Source organism: Acanthisitta chloris, unplaced genomic scaffold (genome assembly GCF_000695815.1).
Source record: "Acanthisitta chloris isolate BGI_N310 unplaced genomic scaffold, ASM69581v1 scaffold5971, whole genome shotgun sequence".
Classification (NCBI taxonomy): Eukaryota; Metazoa; Chordata; class Aves; order Passeriformes; family Acanthisittidae; genus Acanthisitta; species Acanthisitta chloris.
This window is the reverse complement of record NW_008655407.1, coordinates 67261-87406: the sequence shown is the minus strand read 5'-3', so window position 1 is coordinate 87406 and position 20146 is coordinate 67261. Positions and strand designations below refer to the sequence as shown.

The window sequence follows — 20146 nt, the reverse complement described above, 5'->3', positions numbered from 1 at the left end:
CTATTGCTCAGATAGTATGTTGCAATCTTACAGTGCCTAGGAGGCACTCACCTAGTGGGCTGTTTTCACAGGCAAGCTCCAAGAACATATTGGGACAGAACATTCCCCACATAAAAAAAAGAATAATAAAGAAAAGAATCTTTTATATGTGAACAGGGAGTTTAGGAGCAATTTGTCGCAATCACAAAAATCTACTTTTTGCCCTTCTGAACCACAAGAAGCCTTTCACAACAGAAGGACAACACTAATTTCAGGGTATGTTTATACACTGCGAAGACAAGATTGTTCCCTGTGATGGCTTAATTTATCTAGCAGGGACAGCAAGAGCAATAAAGAGCACAGCACAAACTTCAGGATGTGCTGACAATCAGAGCACAACCTCTCCAGGGATCCTGGGTGCGTCTTGCAGTTTCTGCCTTGTTCCCAGGCTGACACTGTGGCAGTATCACGGCTACTGTTACCTGAGCACAGCTAAATGAAGCTGGCACAAAGACCAGACAGTGTTACAACCACAGCCCCATAAAGTGGCACAGACATACTCATGTCTGCTGGTTTAAGCGGCTGATACCATTTCCCCACTCACGTGCTCAGAGGCACATTCCATAACCGTTTGTGCTATCACCAGCGCTGACAAGGCAACCATTCACCAGTTAGGAAATGCTGACCCTTATGGTGCCTGAGCCCTAACAATGGAAAACACCAGCTGGTCGTCTGAGCAACCTCAGTTCCTCAATGCAGCCCTACTCTTGTGTAAGCCTGAGTGGTGAGGATGAATCCCTTTCCTTGGGGGTCCAAGGGCAATCCAAGTACACTGCACACACAGCTGAGGCAGAGCAGCTGAAAGGGATGGTGAAGCCTCATGCTGGTGCTCCAACTGCAGGTCAGATTTTCGGCTACCCGTCTCTTGTCAGTACCGGGTGGAGTTGTATAAGGACACAACAGGCAGGGTGCAGGCAGGGTGAAAACAAAGAGAAAGGCAGAGGGCAGCACAATATGCAAGAGCAGTTTCTTCCTGCTCAGCTAAGCAACATGCAGGAGAAAGTCCCTGCAGACCTCCTGCCACTGACAGCAAGACTTCTGGTCAACCCCATACATGGTGACAAGCTCAAAATCACATCTGACAGGGACCCTCCTCCACCTCAGCACCACCAACAGGATCACATGATGAGCAGAGGATCCAATTATATGCATTGAGTAAGGGGTAAGGAGGGCTAACAAGGAAATCAAAAATCTTGAGACAGTGAAAAGTGTGAGGATGTTTTAACTCTGGATGCAGCACTCTGTGAGGCTGGGCACCCATCTCACATCTTCTCTGAAAAGTCTTTAGAGATGGGTAAAGGACTGGCAGCCATCTGGTCCTACTCCAAAAAAAATGTAATACTGAACATATCTGGGAAGCTCTGAACTGCAATGGAAGGACATCCAGCCTTTGTTTTTTCCAACGCTATTTGTAGTGAGGTTACTGCTACAAAGCTAAAAATTGGTTACATTCTAAATGGGCTATTTTTAAAATATTATACTGTAGGCAGAGATGCAACATAAAATAAACATTGGACTTTTAATTCTGCTCATTCTTTTATATTAGGAGGAAGAAGTGCTCCTTCTGTGTATTGTCAACAAAGGATATTAAGTATCTGATTGTTTCAGACAGGGCAACAGCTTCCATTTATACTCATTTATCACTAAGAAAAAAACTCCTGAGCTTGCAAAAATCACTGAACCACAATAACAAATAAACAAATAACTGAACCACAATAACAAATAAAAATAACAATGTGATCTTATGGGGTTTTAAAAATTTTGATTGAGATTTGACAATTCAGAATTCTTGCAAAATAGTTTTGAAACCCTTATTAATGCAGGAATATAGCACTTACTGTACCTCTTAGAAGACAGCTGTGTTGTGACTTGAACAGCTTCGAAAGCACACGATACCAGAATAAATGGGATTACAACCTGTTTAAAACACAAGCTACATTTTGGCTTAGAGTCACATTTACAAAACAAACCTGGGCAGGTTGTGGAAACATTTTCCTGCTTTTGAAATTACCACAGAATGTGTATGTAATGAAAATAAAATATTGGCATGACAGGGTAGAAAATAATTTTGCAGAAAATACTTCCAGTAAATGAATGAAAGACCCCCTTCCATGGTCATAGGCAAACTGCAGTGAAATAAGCCATGAGGCAGCATGGAAAACTATAATTAAAACATTAATGATCCTCACTTCATTTATCTGTTTTAGCACTACTGATAAGTACTTCAACAAGGCTGAAAGACAACTATTCAGATCCAGGATCTCACATGACAGGCTGCAGAGCTCCAAGCATAATAGGACAATCTCATCCCAACCACCAAAAAGTCTGAATATTGTGTGTATTCAGTAAGGCAAGATCACACTGGCCCTCCAAAGCCAAGGCAAGCAAATGAAAATGGCTCAGTAAATTAAGAACAAAACAAACAAGTTAGAAACATGAATGTTGCCTTTTATTCTTGCCAAAGTTGACTTGCAGCAATGTTCAGCATTGTTAAAACCCGATTTCTCACCTCCATTGATTTGCATTATTGATTTGTGTCCTGCAGTATAACATGCAGTACACCCATAACTTAAGCCTGTTTTCTCTGGGACAGAAGCAGCAGAAAGGCATAGGCAGGAAATACTGCTTATTTTAGCAATAACCCATGAATTCAATGTCTCCCTTCACCCCTCTGGCAGATCCTTTACTCAAATCCTAGGAAAGAGCTCCCACACCTTGCCTGCAAACAAGAAGTGCAACCCAATCTTTGACAGACTATTAAAAAATATAAAAAATAATATCCATTGTAAAATGACAACCTAATCATAGAACATTCAAAGGCTGTACTTAATGTAATATAGATAGAGCTAATAATATATACATCTTCAATATTTCTGTAGATATCATACTAAAGGAAAAGCTTATCAGTTTAAAAATGATTCAAGTATTTTCAAGATTTGAAATTTCCACTTTAATAGAATAAACTGATCTAATGCTGCTAAATTATACTTCCATGCACTTTAGCTCCTCTCTTTTGGGAAACAGAATGATGTGTCTCTGGAAACACTACAAAGGCTGAAAGCTTCACACATGGTTAAGAAGGCTAATGAAGCTCAAGTACATTTTTTTTTGTGAATTGCGAAGCAACAACCATTTACATGCTACGTTATTTATTCAACAGTTCTTTGAGACAATTTCACTACATTAGGATTACTAACCTTCAGTACAAGCAAACCTCCCATCATGAAGGGACTGAACACAGTCAAGAAACAATAGACAGAAGCAGGATCAAAACTAGAGAAACATGAAAAAGACATTACATATATTTGAAATGGCATTTCCCATTAAAAAAACAGAGCATTTAGTTAGCCTGTAACACACTGGTGTATATACATTTTTAAACAAGGCTTCCAACTTTCTCTTCTCTCGCTGAAATATTAAATTAGCAGGGACTGCCAGCCTCACTTTTCTTTCTCTATAATTTTTCTGTGTTTTTCGAGGTGCCATGTTGCTGGTGAGCAGCCGAGCTCTCTCTTGTTCATGCTGCCAGTAACTTCTAATGGAATTGAGACAACCTCGTAACCAACAAGCTCAGGCTCTCAGGGAACATGTTACAGAGAGCAGAAAAGAAATAAATTGTTATCATCATTCCACTGACTATTGCTTTAATTCTGCTGCCCTAACTTTGCTAACCAAATTTATATTTCGTACGTCAACTGCAGGAAGAATTTTTTACTCTGTGTCTCAAATCAATGAATAAAACTTACCTGTTAATAGAAGCTATGTTTCCAGTGCCAAAAAAGGCTGTCACTATGAAGAAAACCTAGATTTATTTAAGGAAAATACAGCACAGAAATGGCTGCAGTAAAACAAAACCAGCATTTCCCCTCCTTCATTCCAAGTTACTTTCAAAAAATCTATCAGGAAACTACAAGAAGCTGACCCACTATTACAGCTTTGCACTGCATTAAGAAATCCAAACTACTGCCTAGCTCTGCCCAAGATTGCACACGACTATGTCAATTTTAAAAGACAGGGATTGTCTGAGTAAGGTTTTAGAGGCAGTCTCAAGGCTTCTGTCAGAAAACTGCAGCTTTTTTTTGGCCCCTACCTAACAAGATAGGAACATCCCTAGACCACAAACCTAGCTGTGCATTCAAACAGATATGCTTTTGCAGAAACTGATGACATATGCTATGTCCTGCACACCAAAAGAGATGGCCTTATTGAAGAACTGACTGTGAAAAAGGTAGTTGGCTCTGAAACAAGACTGAAGGTTCCTATGCTATCCTTCCCATGGATTTGCTGTCCAAAGGTTATGTTCAGTCTACTCCTTGCAACGTGGGACTCCCAAATTGTTTCCTTACTTGGGGGAGGGAGGACAACTCTGGCAGTATCTGTATAGCTGGAAGCTTTTTGATAAACCCTATCCCCTTCAGCTAGGTACAACACTTGCTGCTATATGAGCCCATGAAAGAGATTTTTCTACCTCCTGAGCTCACTGGAACCCATTATAGCTCACATGGTTTTAGCTGAAGAATGTTTTTTAACTGCTTTTTTTGCATAAGATGAGTCAGTGAGGATGGCTGCTGCTGCCAGGGCTCCCTCTGGTCCTTTCCTTCCTGTTATAGCTACTGCACTGGATCATTTAAGTTTCTCCATAAACAATTTGCTACCAACTGTTCAGTAGAATCATTGGGATTCTGCATGCAGTATTTCAGAAGGATTGGGTCAGCATAACTGAAGAAATTATGCTTCTCGAGAGTATCACATAATTTCAAGTTTAGTAACACAGCAGCCTAACAGCTTAGTGCAGTTCTGCCAGTTAAGACTTACAAGAACAACTGATCTGCAATAAAACAAATAAAAAAATACCAGTAGCACACAGGTCTAATCAAAATGCTAAGCATAAGCAATCTGAATCTTCTTCTCAAAGATCAGGCTATATGGTCCCTCAGCACACGCTGACAATTGGGCCCTATATAGACACCTTGAGACAATCTTAGGACACACAGTTCATAGGGTCACAGTTGCAATATGAATGTTCTAGCAGAAGAGGTTTCTCCTCTAATACCACTTTTCTAGACATTAAACAGCATCTAAATTAAAAAAGCCACAACATCTTTTGAGCAGGTGTGCATCATACTTGGTCTTCGCAAAGAAGATCTGCCAATTGCTTGGTTTTCAGAAGCTGAACAAAAGATATTAAAGTGTTTTAGATTAAGTTGAGATTAAAGGAGTGATAGCTGGTGGGGTAGTGTGAGGAACAGAAAAGGCCTTGACTCTGTGTCAGCACCCCAAAACAGTCTCACATGAGCTACTATGAAGAAAATTAACTTCATTCCAGTCAACACCAGCACAGATACATTCAAGTGCTAAAGCAGTACTACGCTGGAGCTTTAAAAAAATACAACTGGATTGCCTGCTTTTTGTTTTGGCTAATTTTTAACAGCAGCTTTACTATTTTTTGTTAAAACAGCAAATGAAATTGATAAATTTATTGCAAAGTATCTCAGCTCTTTTCAGGTATACTCTAAAACAAACCCAGATGTCCAACACCTAGCAAATTGTTTTGCCTTCTTTCTTAGCACTAAACTGCCTTCGTCAAGTGCTGTTACACCTCCCCTGCTGCAGGTTCCCAATGTTCAGTAGCAGAGCTCCAAATTCCAACAGCGTGGATTCTGTGACTGTGATTCACCCTTTCAGATTTAGTTATCTGACAAACAATAAAGTCTGTTTTTGCAGGAACCAGTATTGAGAGAACTCCCTCCCCAGCTACAATAACCCACTTCCACTACAAACCTCTATGTTCTAGACTGACTTATAATTTCTCTCCCACTTGCACATCCATGATCCTTGCCACCAAATAGCTCTCACTTAACTGCAGCCCCACGATGAAGGAGAAGACTGACCATGTTATCAAGTCAGCACAAGTCAGTCAAGTATCAATGTACAGTATTAAAAACATAAATATCAGCTGCAGTTTCAGTTACAGTGATGTAAACTAACTATTAGTGAATGAACAGCTCTTCCCTCCTAAGCCTATACCATTTCTAACAGCAGAAACCACTTGTGATATAAATAATTCTAAGCCAGATTCTGGGAACACATTACACTAAGAGCCTGCAGAAACTTTCCTTCTCATCTGCCTGCCCCCTAACATTTGCTTCCTAACACACTGCCATACTCTAAAAGTAAGAGTAACTTTAATGTCACCATTGTCAACTGATTTGTGAAGGCTAAATGAGTTTCCTCCAGCAAAAATGTAATAAACCGAACTAAACTGAAAACAGAACTCCTTAGAAGAAAGTTTACCTCAACTGTAATGGTCATAAGTGGGCAAGGAGCCAGATTCCAAAACAGTGCATTTTTAATTACTTGACCAAAAACCATAATGTACAAGACCATTGCCTTTTGAGTAACATGAGTCAAATCTTTTACCAGCTTCTGTTTCCGGTGAGTACCAGGCTACAGATTTTGACTGCATGTCCTTTTGAAACAAGTTCATCTTTTGCCTGGAATGCAGCAACCAGCAAAAGGATACAAAGAAGAAAGACCTTCGGACATCATCTAGGTGGAGCTGTCGAAACTGAGTTATATCCATAGCATAGGCAAACTTGAAACCAGCAAGCTGGAAAGACAGCAGAAGAAATCAATACTGAATATTAACTGATGTACTCTGAATAGAGCCACCACATTTTCACCAACAAGAATAAGAAAGAAACCTACTCCCTATCAGCTGTTATTAGAGTAGTATTATAATGAACGCTGCAAACCTTTCCCATATTTTCATTATACTTTAATGAATTAATGAATCCGCCAGAAAGACTGTACAAGTGAGATGATCAAATGAACAGTGGAGCTTCCACTGTTATCTACACTAAAAATGAACTGCTATGCCTCAGACTTATCATCATTTTTTCATCATAAATATTCCTCCTACACACACACTTCCACTGCTCACATGAGCATGTGGATAAAGACCCACGGAAATAAAAGACTGCAATTATCCTCAGTTGACTTATTTTGTGAGTGAAAATACTAAAATGTTCTTTATCGCTGTTACTCAGTTCTCAGCACAATATCACTTGACCTGAAGAGAAATTATCTCCATGGAATTTAAGAGGTCAGTGAACTCCTTTTCACTAGGGAAGAAATCAAGTAATAGACATTCAACACTGACAACATTTTAATTAAAAATAATCTCACATTATCAGAGAACTGAGCTGAATTCTCTAATACAAGATTTACTTTGCAGCATATATTACAGACATTCCAGGGATGATTTTTTCTAAGCTAAAAATGGGAAGCAGGGGTAAGCATTATTGGTCCTTATACTTGAAACCAAAAGTTTCAAGTGAATGTTGACATACAGGAAATGTACAGCTTACCTATGTTTTTTTCATTTGCATTTGATTAATAAAGTGTTTATCACATGTTAATACTGCTTTAATAGAATTTTATTTTACAACAAAGAATCCAGACCAGCATCAGACAGGCAACCATCACAGATGCCTTGTTACAAGATGCAAAAGACAGAGTGGGCTGTAGAGGGAGAAGAGAAAGTACATCCCATAGATACTAGAAACCTTCAGTGTGACCATGGCATCATGCTAAGTATACATTTTAAAATTCAGATTCCATCTCTATCACTTAAGATGCTACAAAACACATACAAACTATCATAACTAAACCTAGTATAAATAAAAAGTGATTCCTGTTTTAATTTCTGATATTCAGTCTTCAATTGGTAAATCCTGCTCTCTCTCAAGTTTCAGAACTGTCTTCCTTGCAGGAGCACCACACACACTATGTGTCAGGTTCACCCCGATGACTGCTTTGGCTCAGATTTCACCTCCCACCACTTCTCCCTAACTATTATGAGCTGCAAAACGAAGGAAAGATGTGCACCATTAGTTCTCTTCAAGCAACTCTGGTCACTGCCATGAATCTGTACCCAGGTTCTCTGTGACCTGCACCAAGGAGGCCTCATTTGGGAGAAGCAAGGAGAGCTGTGGTGCACACCCACCTGGCTCTAAGCACACAAACAACTGTAACCAGCACTTTGGATCTAATGGCACAGCCACAGTTTGTCAAACCCTTGACCTAATCTAAGAGCTAAATTGCAGTGTGAGCAGCATGGGCCTTGTGAATTGTCGACAACATACTAAATTTTAAGGTGAAAGAAGTTGTGTTGATTACAAAACTTCCTCTCTAGGCAAACCTGAGAAGGTGCTAGTTCCAAGTTAGTCTCCAGCTCCTTGTCTGTCTAAACAGAAATAAATCTCTGTTGCTTGAACAAAGGGTAGAAGGACAAAGTCAAACTAAGATTTCTAATATTTCCTACAGGTCTTTTCAGAAATCAAATTATTCCTCTTCAGCCTCTCACTCATGACTCTGATCACAGTGAGAAAAGCAGTGACATTGTACTTAAGAGTTACTGTACCTTATGCTGAATTAGCACTACACTCAATTAACACAGCTTTGTAGCCTACAGAACATACCACCAGGGCAAACTGTCTTCCTGCATTCCTAGAAATGTCTCTGATGAGCAGTATCTTCAATAACATAAATACAAATCTTTCTTGCAGGGTGACATTCCTAGTTCATGAAACAGCTACTACTAGTTTCCCAGAGTTAAAGAAATGCAAAGTGTTGCTCTCTGAAAACCACTCAGAATATTTATAACATCCTCAAGTGGAAAAAACCCAAAGATAAAACAGTTAATTGACATGATATATCTATCAGGAGCTGTTACCTTTGGTTTGAGTGAAAGACCATAGTGCTGCAGTGCTTCTTGCTCCATATTTATCCACACAAACATCAAACCAAACAGCACCAATGGAAAGAGAGCTTCATATCTGAAGAGTAACATAATAATCATAGTAAGTATAGTGACTAGCAACTAATTAACATAAAATGCTGACATGTTTCTTTTCTTGCTTCTTCACACACTTCTCTCTCCATTTCATTCCCCGCAGTTGGTTGGTTAAGTTTACAACCATAAGTAAGGAAACAGTAAAAGCAGGAGAAACAGAGATTACTTCAGCTTTGTCATGCTTTGCCCCCATTTTCTCATTTGATATCTGCCACACACTTTTTAATTTTAACAAAACTGAAATAACGTCAAAAAGAAACAGGAAAAAATGAACCTTATTTGGCATTCATTTCCTGCAAAATGGAAAATTTTGTAACAGGAGCTATTTGGAACTGAGGCATGAGAGCCCAACTTAAACAGCAACTAGACACCGTGTCTCTTTAGGACCTAATCACACAAACTCATCCTGGTGATCTCAGTTTACTTCCAAGGAGAGAGGCATCTGTATAACAGAAAAAGCATTACATTCCACTGAAGTGAAATGTCCTTTTCTTCACTAAACACCAATCCAACACAATAGCAGTATCAAGTCACCCTCCAACTATGACCAACAAGCTGTTCTAGCTGCACCCCCAAACTCAGGGGAGTACTTCTGGCTCCTACATCACTCAAATAGCAAGCTATGAGTGTACTTATGTAAGAGATTAAGACCTCCAAATAACAAAGAGGTGCAGATTGTCACTGGATATTTAGTTTCTCCTTGCCCTCTACATCTCAATTGCACTTCATAGTACCTCTCAGATTTTTGATTTCAGGATAAAATTACAACACTGACTGTGATACTAATACTGACAAGATTGTAAATGTTTTTGTTTTTACATTTTTCCTCCTTGGACACACACTTGTTTGTCTCAAAATAAGAAATTCATAGCAGTTAATCTTGGTATTGTTTCTGTTGTGGCTCCCCATTAGTACAGGTACAAAGCAGTTTCAAACTGGAATAAAAAAAATTGAATAGACATTTCTGCTTTAATTATCAGAATGACAAGCAATTAAACATGAAAACAACAGTTGGGTTGTCAGTAAAAGAAGTAGCTACAATCCTCATAATGGTCTACATTTGCCTACAAATTAAATGCCTTCAACTGAGTCAGTGGCAACTGATTGTATGCAGCCATGCTCTTTAGCTTCAAGGCTTCCACTTAATGGCACACAGAGAGGTGCTGTAATTACCTGGACAATGTGCTGGGTTATCAGTACACAGTATAAGAGCATCCTGAGGAGAGAAACACTGGATACTTTTGGCATGAAGTGCCTTGGGTTTTGTTTTCTTTTTCAAGAATGGTACCAAAATTTGTTGGTCTATTTGATCATTGTAGAAGACAGCAGAGAGCTGTCAGTATTTAAGTGGTTTGGTGCAGGGCCAAAATACAAAGAGGGAGGTTGCCAGCCTCAGAGAGAACAACATTCATGCTTTATCCAGTAGCCAGCACAGGCTTAGAAGTTTAAGAGTGTGCGTGCAGGAGTAACATTAGGATCAAAATGTTAATGGAGAAGTGGGAGGAAGAGGAGTCAGGAGATTTAAAAACAAACAAAAAAGATGCTTCAACTAAAATGAGAGTATCCACAGGAGGCAGCTATTGCAAAATGTCTGCTGCAAGCTCTTTTATTCCACTTAATTTTCCAGTGTAATTAAATCCAGAGGATAAGTGGGAGGGGGGGCGGAAAGAATGGTTCCTATACTCCCCATTAATTACGCTCTTAAGAGCTACCAAGTCTGAAAAAATGAAAGGGTTGGCTGACATAGTGTTCTCTTCTTTTAAAACATCAGAAGAATTGACTTTTATCCAAAAATAAGCAAGCCCTACTCTTTATGGGAACAAGCATTCCTTTAAAAAACCAGTTACTTCCACAAAAATCTCTCCAAATAAAATTACCCCTCATTTTAGGGCTACCTGTTTCCTGTTGCACATCATTTAAGCCATAACTAGACACCAGCGCTGAGCAGCTGGAGGAGAACTTACTTCCTTTTATTTGGAAACAGAAAAGTATACATTAAAACAACAAAGGACATAAACTAAACAAGACTTTCTTATTTTGGTGCAAGATTGTTTGAATACATACCTTTCCAGCCCCTGCTTTGTCTAGTTGAAAGGAATGTCAACAAAACAGTGTTTATAATACAAGGAGGAATATGGAAGTTCCCCTGCAATATTATTTAGGAAACCAAAAAAGAGATAGATGGCAAAGACTACAGCTGAAAGCACATCTTACACCTTTAACAGAAATGTCAATGAGATTAAACAGTTTCATATATAGGCCTTGATCTTTGTATGTAAGACCAATCCAAATAGAATAAGAAAAAATTACCCTGTGCTGAGGAGCAGGTAGGTGGACATCAGGGAAAGCAAAATGCTGAACAGTCGCTGAAAGAGAAACGTGGAGCTCAGTAATGGCAACACTGGGGAAGAAACTGCAATAATAAGTAAGAAGAGATCCATCAGTCACTATATGCAAAACACTTCATCTTTGGTAACAGGGTAACATTCTTTGAAACTTGACCTTTTATGTACAGAAATTCAATACAGGTCATATATGCCCTTCTGTTTTCAGAAGTTACTTTTTCTCAAGGAAGTCCAATGTTTGGAATGTTTCATATTTATCAAAAGTAATTTTAGTACTCTATCATTTTAATTTGCTGCCTTTCTACCTCACAGCCTTTATAATTTCTCATGAACTGGTGACAATTGGTCCTTAAGATGATGCAGAAGCAATACCCCAAAAACCAGTCAAATTTGACTGTTTAATACTACTCCAAGAACCACTTATCATGGCCCTGAGGACCTCTGGCAGCTCAAAGACTGCAGTTACAGAGAAACAGTCCCATTGGGTTAGAATCAAAGAATGGCTTGGGTTGGAGATGACCTAGTCCCAACCCCCCTGCCATGGGCAGGGAGTCTTCTCACTAGACCAGGTTGCTCAGAGCCCCATCCAACCTGGCCTTCTATCCCTTGTAACTAGATTTACGAAACCTGCCACATTCTGAGGTGCAACTGAAAATACTGGTAGTAAAGATATAAAAACTATCAACTTAATAGCTTCTTTACATGAAAGTTTTAAAACAGGAGTATCTAAAGACCTACAGGGGACCTATTTGTCATGATTCATATCTCTTGCCTTCAGCTGCTAATGCATTTCTCTAATGCAGGTGTGGGGTTTTAAGGGTTGCATGTCTGTCCCTAAGTGCAGTCCATGGCTCAACTCCCCTGTCAGCCCTGCTTAGCAGAGTCCATGCTGCCCCTAAAGAGACTCTTCTAGCTGGGAAACTTCTGCAGGTGAGGACAGGGCCCAATAGTTTGCCAGAGGTGAGGATAACTGGGAGGAGAGGAAATGGGCTACTGCAAAAGTGACTAAAGAGAGAAAAAAAACAGAGGAAAAGTGGCCAGCGCTTGAGGCAAGGAAAGGGAGGACGAAAAGCACTGCTGTGATCTAATCTTGAAAACTGATTTTTTAAATATGAAAACAGTATGTTTATAAAGCAGTTATGCTGACAAATAACATTTGTGTGATTCTTCATTGCAGTACAGTACCCTCAATATTACTGAATCATTCAAAGACTCATCAACAGTAAGTCATAATTAATAATCACCCTATGAACTGAAATAAAACTGTAATATATGGAAAGTGCTTGCTTGTGATTACCATCATAGTATTCATTAGTATTTACAGTAAACATATCAACAAAAGAGAGATGAGGTTGTTGCTAAATCCTGTGGGTCAGTATGTTTTATTTCCTGGCTTTCAGCCTTGGCCACTGCTACAATTACAGAGTAAGGGACTTCAAGGGTTCTCCAGAAGGCCCAAATCAAGGAATAACTCCAAGGACTTCACTGCAAGTCAGAACAGCTGGAAATAAATTCAGCATGGCAACTGGCCTCTGTGAATGACACTCAGCACGTCAGATGTGTATCACTCCCTCAGTGCAAGCATAGATGAGAACAGATGAGTGGCTGCTAGGTGATAATTAGCCTTTCCCTTCCATTTCTGATGTGACACGCTAGATATTAACCATAAAAAGACCTGCAGGTTTCTGGCTGACCTATACAAACCTCTTTATATTTCCTCTGCACACAGTTGTGACACCAAATTGCTCAAAATTTGGCAAGTTGCTATGACAGATTTCTACTGATGAAAATTTTAAGACATAGTATAAATTAATTTAGAAATATCTGCTAATATATAGTTCTGAAGAACATGGGAAGCAGCTGGACTAACTTTATATCTCCTGGTTTTACCTCTATCTTTGGGGTCAATGTACACTGTAAGAGCCATACGGTGTAACAGCTAAAGCTGGCAGGAACCCACCCATCCCTAATTCATTTGCATGTTTCTCCAAAAACCAGTCTTCGCTTAATACAAAAATAGTTTAAGTCTAAGTTAAAGTTTAAACAAGGTAGGCTTCATATTAATCATGATGAATAGCTGGGAAAGGGGGGCAAAAATTTCCTAGAAAACTTCAGGAGTCTTATGATATGGCACTACAATACTATCAGTATTATTATGAATAAACACTGATAACTGTGTGTTTCTGGTTCTATAAATACACAGAGAGATGGCTAAATGAGAGTTCAGTAAGTAACAGTGCCATTCCACAACTGAGCAAAAAAGACGAAGAGGAGCTTGACCACCTGTAATACCATCAGCCTTGGAAAAGCTACGGGAGACTTTGGTACCTTAATTCTTTGTAGCACACACTGGCAACAAGGCAGGTGCTAGTTACAGTTATGGCAATGACAAGGCATTTGTCTCCAAAAGGGGTATTGAGGACATGTTGTTGGAGGCCTTAGTGTTTTACCTGCTTCCTTCTGTGTTTAATTATGGAGAGGAATTTCAGCAAGTACACAAAGCTCCTACCTTGTATATCATATTCACTTAGAATGATTACTTCCAGTCTGAAAGACTTTGCTAAAATATTCAATACTACTGTGGCAGCAAGTAGGGTTTTTGGGTACCTACAGTTTATTTCACTGTTAGCTTTATTTTTATCATCACCCACAGCAAAGAGAATTTTTAATACACTTTTTCCTCATAACTCAAAAGCTCTCTGACTGCCCAAATCATCTCGTAGATGAAAAATGTTTCCCTTTCATCCTTACACAGGAGAGAAATATAACCTTTAGACTCAATTCCTGCTCCAGTAAGCCAAGGAGGACTTCATTGATTTCATTGACTTTGCAACAGCAAGAAATTCATCTACACAGAGATCCCCATTTAGCTTAGCAGGCTACAAAGAGTTAGGGAAGCATGATGGAAAGGAAAATGCTCCAAAGAATATTACATTACTAAGAAAGTATTGCTCACACACACACTGATCACAATCACTTGAATTTATCTTGAAACCATTTGCTCAAACAGAAGCAGGATTGCTAAAACTGACAAGATCTGCTTACGTTAAAACAGTGTCACCAGCACAGGAATGTACAAAGCATCCAGCAACTAGATAATATGGGTCATAATTCCTTCATTAAGTTATGTTTAAATTCCTGACCTTGACTTTTAGCAAAGACTTGCTATTAAACTTTGCATGGGCTATGTTTAGCTCTAAAACAAATCCCACATTTCAGATCACTCAGGGATAAACAATGCTTAACATTTTCTAATGGGGCCCTACAGAAATTATTTTATAGCTGAAATAATTAGGGTCTAACAGATATCACTAGCATCATTATTTCACAGGTATTTTTCAAGGCAGCTCTGAAAAACATTTCCACATCTCAAGGGTCTCCACCATCAGCTGCAACTTCAAGTTTCTATTAAAATACAACAGCTTTTTCTCATTTCCCTATGCTTAACTGGATTGCTTGGAGAACATCTCGGATCACCTTAATCTGGCTGCAAGTGAAACAAAAAGGGAATTTATACCATCATATCCCTAAAAGGGGGCTTCAAGATACAATACTCAAAAGATAAAGCTACTTGTACATCAAAGGGGTTTGCATTTTATCACAAACCTACAAAGGAGTAACATTTTAGAAAACTAACACATTCCTCAAAAAAACTCACTTGGGAAAGTAAACACACAGAAGAACTATTAGGAGTCAAATAAAGGAAAGTTAGATGCTAATGAAAGTTTCATCATCCCCTACCCAACCCCAGACACTGCAAACTGTCAGCATAAAAGTATGAGAGGGAAGATTTTCTTACCTAGAGTCAGCCAACTAATAATTTGATTCAATACTGGCAATCCCTCTTTGTTCTTAAGACTGTCATGGGTAGTGCTTACAACATATGTCGAAAGTGCAATACTCAACATCTAGAAAGAAGAAATCAGACAACGAAACACATAATTAAGGTATGGATCTCTGTCATCCTATACTAAATATGTAAATATGCTTTAGAGTTGCATGAACACCTCGTCTGAATCACCGTAAGAAGAAGTCTGTCAAGAATTTCTAACCTTTTACAATTTATGCTTTTTAAACGTCCTTCTAGTTTATTTTGTATTAGTATCCTTCTTATTTTTTATTTATCTGTACTATTTTAAAATAGCATAAACAAGTGCCCTGGATTACTGATTTGACATGATATGCTCTTTGTCAAGAGTAACTACTTAAAACACTCATGCAAACCACAGCAAACATACGTGCCCGGTTTGTCAAGGAGCACTTGTTCTCAAAGAGCAGCCACAAAGAACAAGTGGAACCTCTGGCTTTGCTGCAGAATCAGGTACAGGGCAAAGGGGAAGGGTAGTTAAGGGAAGAGCTTAGCATGAGCAACACAGGTCCTGTAAGATGACAAGCAGCAGCAGAACAGATTGGAGATGGCTTTTAAGAGATGGAAAGAAGCTTTTTTTTTTACCCATTTAAATTGTCTGAACAACCTCATGCAGACACCTCTGCCTGGAGAAGCAGAGAAGCTGAAGAGGTTTTTTTTCCTTGACTAATTCAAGAGACACCATTCAGTCATCAAGTACCGCAAAAAACCTTAGGAAAATTACCCCATGAGTCAGTTATTTTTGAAAGGTGACAATTACCCACGAAAATGCTTGAGCCAAGTTTTCAATTACTGCTATTTATTCACAACTCTGCAGTTCCACTAAAAGGCAAATCAAGCATGCACAGTACTTTGCAAACATGTGCTTTAAAACTGCATTACAAGATGTAATTGCTGTTGTGGCTTTTTTAGTGCAAAGCAACTACACAGTGTTCACATCTATCACATTTTATCATATGAATAGCTACTATTTCCCTGCTAGACACAGTGATACCTAGCGGTACCGGCCCAGAGGACACACTTAGCAGTCAGCTCAGTATCTGCTGCTTCTATTTAATTTCAGGCCAGAAGAACATGTACCCTGTATTTCTCTGTGACATTAATAACTGAGGTCAAAACATTAAGCATCCTAAAGCTCAGGGAACTGGACCCTTTAGACCTCTGATATTTATTTTGGATGCTTTTGTTGCATTCAGGCCAGATATCTCCCCTTTGATATATTTTTTCAAGTTCTTTTAGTGTCATGAGCTTTGGTAATCCCTCTGCTATCCTCTAAACACTGGTGAAGTCACTTTGCACTCACTTTGTGCCACTTCCCATAATATATCTTGTGCCTTGGAAGACTTGTGATGACCTGGGCACAGTAGTAAGCACAATGTACTGCCACTAGATCTATGCCAGTGTCCAGGGAAGGGCTCAGCATCTGCTTTTGAGAATCCTGTGTTTGCAGATCACACCAGCATCTCTAGGACCATGAAACAGAGCAGAAGCAACTTTGAGATGCAAACAGAGGCCACCAGCTAAGAATCTGTCTTCTTTCATCCCTCACAGCCTTCTCTAAAGTTCAAAGATTATTCTTGGACAGTTTAAGAACAGGTCTCTGAGACACATTCATCTGTAGGTCACAGCTTGAAAGAGGAAACCAAGGGTGACATCTGCAGTCCCAATACTGCCAGCACCTCTGGCTGGGAGCTCTCGTAAGCATTTAACATGGCAACAACCCATAGCGAAAATGGTAGGAGAACCAGATTCATCAGCTGGGCCCAAAGCTGGTTGAAAACACACTTCCTGTCCCCTGGTTCCACCAGTATGACACAGATCTCTACTGTTTACTTCTCTTCCTGCTTAAAAGACATGTAGATGTGGCAGTTAGGGACACAGTTTAAGTGGTGACCTTGGCAGTGTTAGGTTCACAGTTGGACTGGATCTTAAAGGTCCTTTCCAACCAAAATGATTCTATAATTCTAATTTAGAGGAGAAAAGTAATAAACTGAACACCTTAGACCCACATGGCATTCAAGCCTCCTAGGAATAAAAACTTGGCCCAACATTATCCACCCATGGAAACAGCAGTGTTTTCAGTAGTGCAGCAAAAACTGGACATCACCTATGAAACTGCTGGCAAAGAGAAACTGGCTCCCTCTCCAGCAAAGAAATTACGTTGTACAGTAAGCACTGCAGCAGTCCTGCTGATGGATTATGAATTACTCCTTTTTTCATCATTCCCGAAGCCTTAATGACCTCTTGAGATCACAGAATCAAAGAATTGTTTAGGTTGGCTTAGGTTTAAGATCAGTGAGCCCAAGCACTAACTTAGCACTGCCAAGTCCTCTGCTGTTCCAAGGCCTGACAACACTTTCTGTGAACAAATTTTTCCTAGTAGCCAATCTAAACCTCCCCTGGTGCAACTTCAGGCAGTTTTCTCCTGTCCTATGACTTGTTACTTGGGAGAAGAGACTGACACCTGCCTCATCAGAAGTAGCATTAGCCAAAAGACAATTCTCTCCTTGCCACCGCAAACAAAACTCAGTAAAAGCCATATGCTATTCCTGCTTTAATAATCTCAAGAGAAAATATGGGAGACTCTCGGGAATTTTAAAAAACTATGAGGGTGTAATTAGTATCTTCTGCCTCAAGCAAACAGTGACATATATCAAAGCTTTAAAATTAGGTCTGAACATAGCTGAAGTTTCTGTCACAGAAATGTAATATGAAGTTACTCAAGATTGCATTTTTACTTAAAAATTTTCTTTATTTACACATGCTTACTGAAAAATCTTTTCCATCATAATGTTCAGTTGTTTAGAACTTTTTTGTTACTTTAAAGCTAGTATCCATGTTGAAAACCTACAGGGTATATGTATGAAAACCAGTGAATAAATGAGCAGCCTGTAAATAGCCTCTCAGATCCATACAGGTATTTGCTAAGCTGTACATTCTGTTCTGCCCATGGAGAAACCAACACAAAGATAACAATTCCCTCTGATCTGGTCATGAACTATCTTTTCTATGAAGGACTACCCTCAAACTGGCAGGGTTTTTTTGCCTGCTCTGATGGTATCTGACAACTTAGGTTTCTTTTTGACCAAAGGAGAGCAATTACTGTAATGGAACAAGCTTTGTTCCTTACCCAGGCATGATACCTTCATTAGAGGCTAATTTTCAGATGGAAAAGGAAGCTCGCTTGGACAAAAATGAACAAAGTTGTCTTCAAAAGAGAAAAAACCCCTCATCATAAGCACAACAAAAGCCTAGACTATGCTGACTCCCTTTCTGTAACTGGAATAGGAAGAAAACTGAAAAGGGAAGTGTCTTTATTCAGATGCAACTCCAAAATAGTTTGTGAATAAAAACTCAGGCAAATAAGAACCACTTGCACCTTTAGGAAATATTATCATATTTCTTGTATGAAAATGCATCTCATCCCAAATCAGCAGATGCAAAAAATTGAGGCGAGGTGAAACAAAAAATGCAAAAGAGGGCTTTTGCACACAGACACTACCAAAACAAAGAGAAAATTTTTTAAAAAAAGGAAAAAAAAAAAAGAAAAAAGAAACAACAATCAAAAAGGAGTCAGGGAATCCTGATCGAAGTAGCAAAGAAGTTTGGCCATATCAATAAGCTTTTTGCTATAAGGAAAAGAAACGACCCTAGAAACACCAGCTAATCCTTTCCCACTGTGTAATTCCAAGACTTTTAGTCAGAGCTGAACCTATAAAAGGTGTTAGCAGAGTGGCTAAGGACATCTCCAAGACAAACCAAAGGAGGAAGAGACCACGTCTTCCCTTCCACTTCAGTCAACACTTGGAGAAAGGTGGCACACAGAGAAGCAAGATGTGTAGCAAATTAATCTATCTTCCCATTTGCCAAAACAAAGAAACATCAAACAACTTACCTTAGCTTCCTGTCTAGGAAGGAACAATATTATCAGAGGAAAGCACAACCTTCAAGGATTGCCTCCAAACAGCACATATGGGTGAGCTGCAAAACCTACTGTCAGGAAATCCCTTGTCAGGTGCAAAGCAGGAATCTGATTCAGTGTGCTTATATATGTGAATGTCTGTCCTGTGATCACTGCCTGTCACTGGAAAATAGGTATGTTTCCTCTAACTAGGGGATTCATCTCACCCATAAAACTTGTCTGGGAGTTGTAAATCAAAACTCAGGACTTCAAAGTGCTCCAAAGGAGCATTTTTGAAGATTACACTTTTTGTTCCCACTGAAAACTCCAACTCACAGGAAAATGTAAAAGGAGAATGAGGGAATTCTGTTGCCTAGAAATACTAGTATTCTGACAAGTATTTTCCATTTGATTCCTGCACATTTCAAAGCAACTAAATGCAACCTAACATCAAAACAAATTATTTATTTAGAAACATTTTTAATGTCTCAGTAATGTCCTTTTCTGCCTCTAAGTCTGAATAATCTCAGTTTCCAATTCCTTCCTTACCCAGAGTGTTAATGGTGGATCCCATGTTTTCCATTCCCAAGTAAGGTGCTGAAGCAAAAATCTAAGAATGACAAGTAATTGGATGTTGCTATTGTAAAACATCTTCTGATTAGGGGGCAATTGAAGGAACTTTATGATCTTCTTAGAGGTTGGGAGAAAAATGAAGATGTTACTTCCTGAACAAGCAGGCAGAACATTTTCATCTAATTAAGTACCTCAGGCCTCTGTGAGTGAATTTCCTGATTCTCTCAGCTGGGTCAAGAATAGTTTGACATTACTCTTTTACTACAGATCTGCTTATTCATCATCACAATTTGTGAGCTCCTCCATGAAGTTCTACCACATGACATGCTGCAGCAGTTGTGTGGTGAGTTGAAGTTAGCCAGTTGCCCACCCAACTGCTCCCTCATGCCCCCATCCAGTGCAAGTTGTTTTCAGGCATTCCAGGAGAAAGCCATGGCCAAGTACATACTAGAAATATATGCCCTAAATGCCTAGGAAAGGAACTGACACCTCTTTTCCACATGTAAGCTGGAAAAGTTAAGAGAAATTGGCACCACATTTCACATGCATTCATGCTCCTGTAA

The 20146-nt window shown here is 39.2% G+C and overlaps 1 protein-coding gene across 1 annotated transcript in view; it reads right to left on the bottom strand.

Annotated features, from left to right (window-relative positions):
• The window catches only part of PIGN (phosphatidylinositol glycan anchor biosynthesis, class N), an 86243-nt gene that overhangs the window by 11554 nt on the left and 54543 nt on the right, over window positions 1–20146 (bottom strand). Inside the window, exons 19-25 of the mRNA XM_009083883.1 lie at window positions 15041–15149; window positions 11207–11309; window positions 8777–8879; window positions 6563–6649; window positions 3786–3841; window positions 3237–3312; window positions 1883–1956 (exon numbers count right to left, since the gene is read on the bottom strand). Of these exons, the coding sequence (XP_009082131.1) occupies window positions 1883–1956; window positions 3237–3312; window positions 3786–3841; window positions 6563–6649; window positions 8777–8879; window positions 11207–11309; window positions 15041–15149 (608 nt within the window). The remainder of the gene's footprint in view (window positions 1–1882; window positions 1957–3236; window positions 3313–3785; window positions 3842–6562; window positions 6650–8776; window positions 8880–11206; window positions 11310–15040; window positions 15150–20146) is intronic.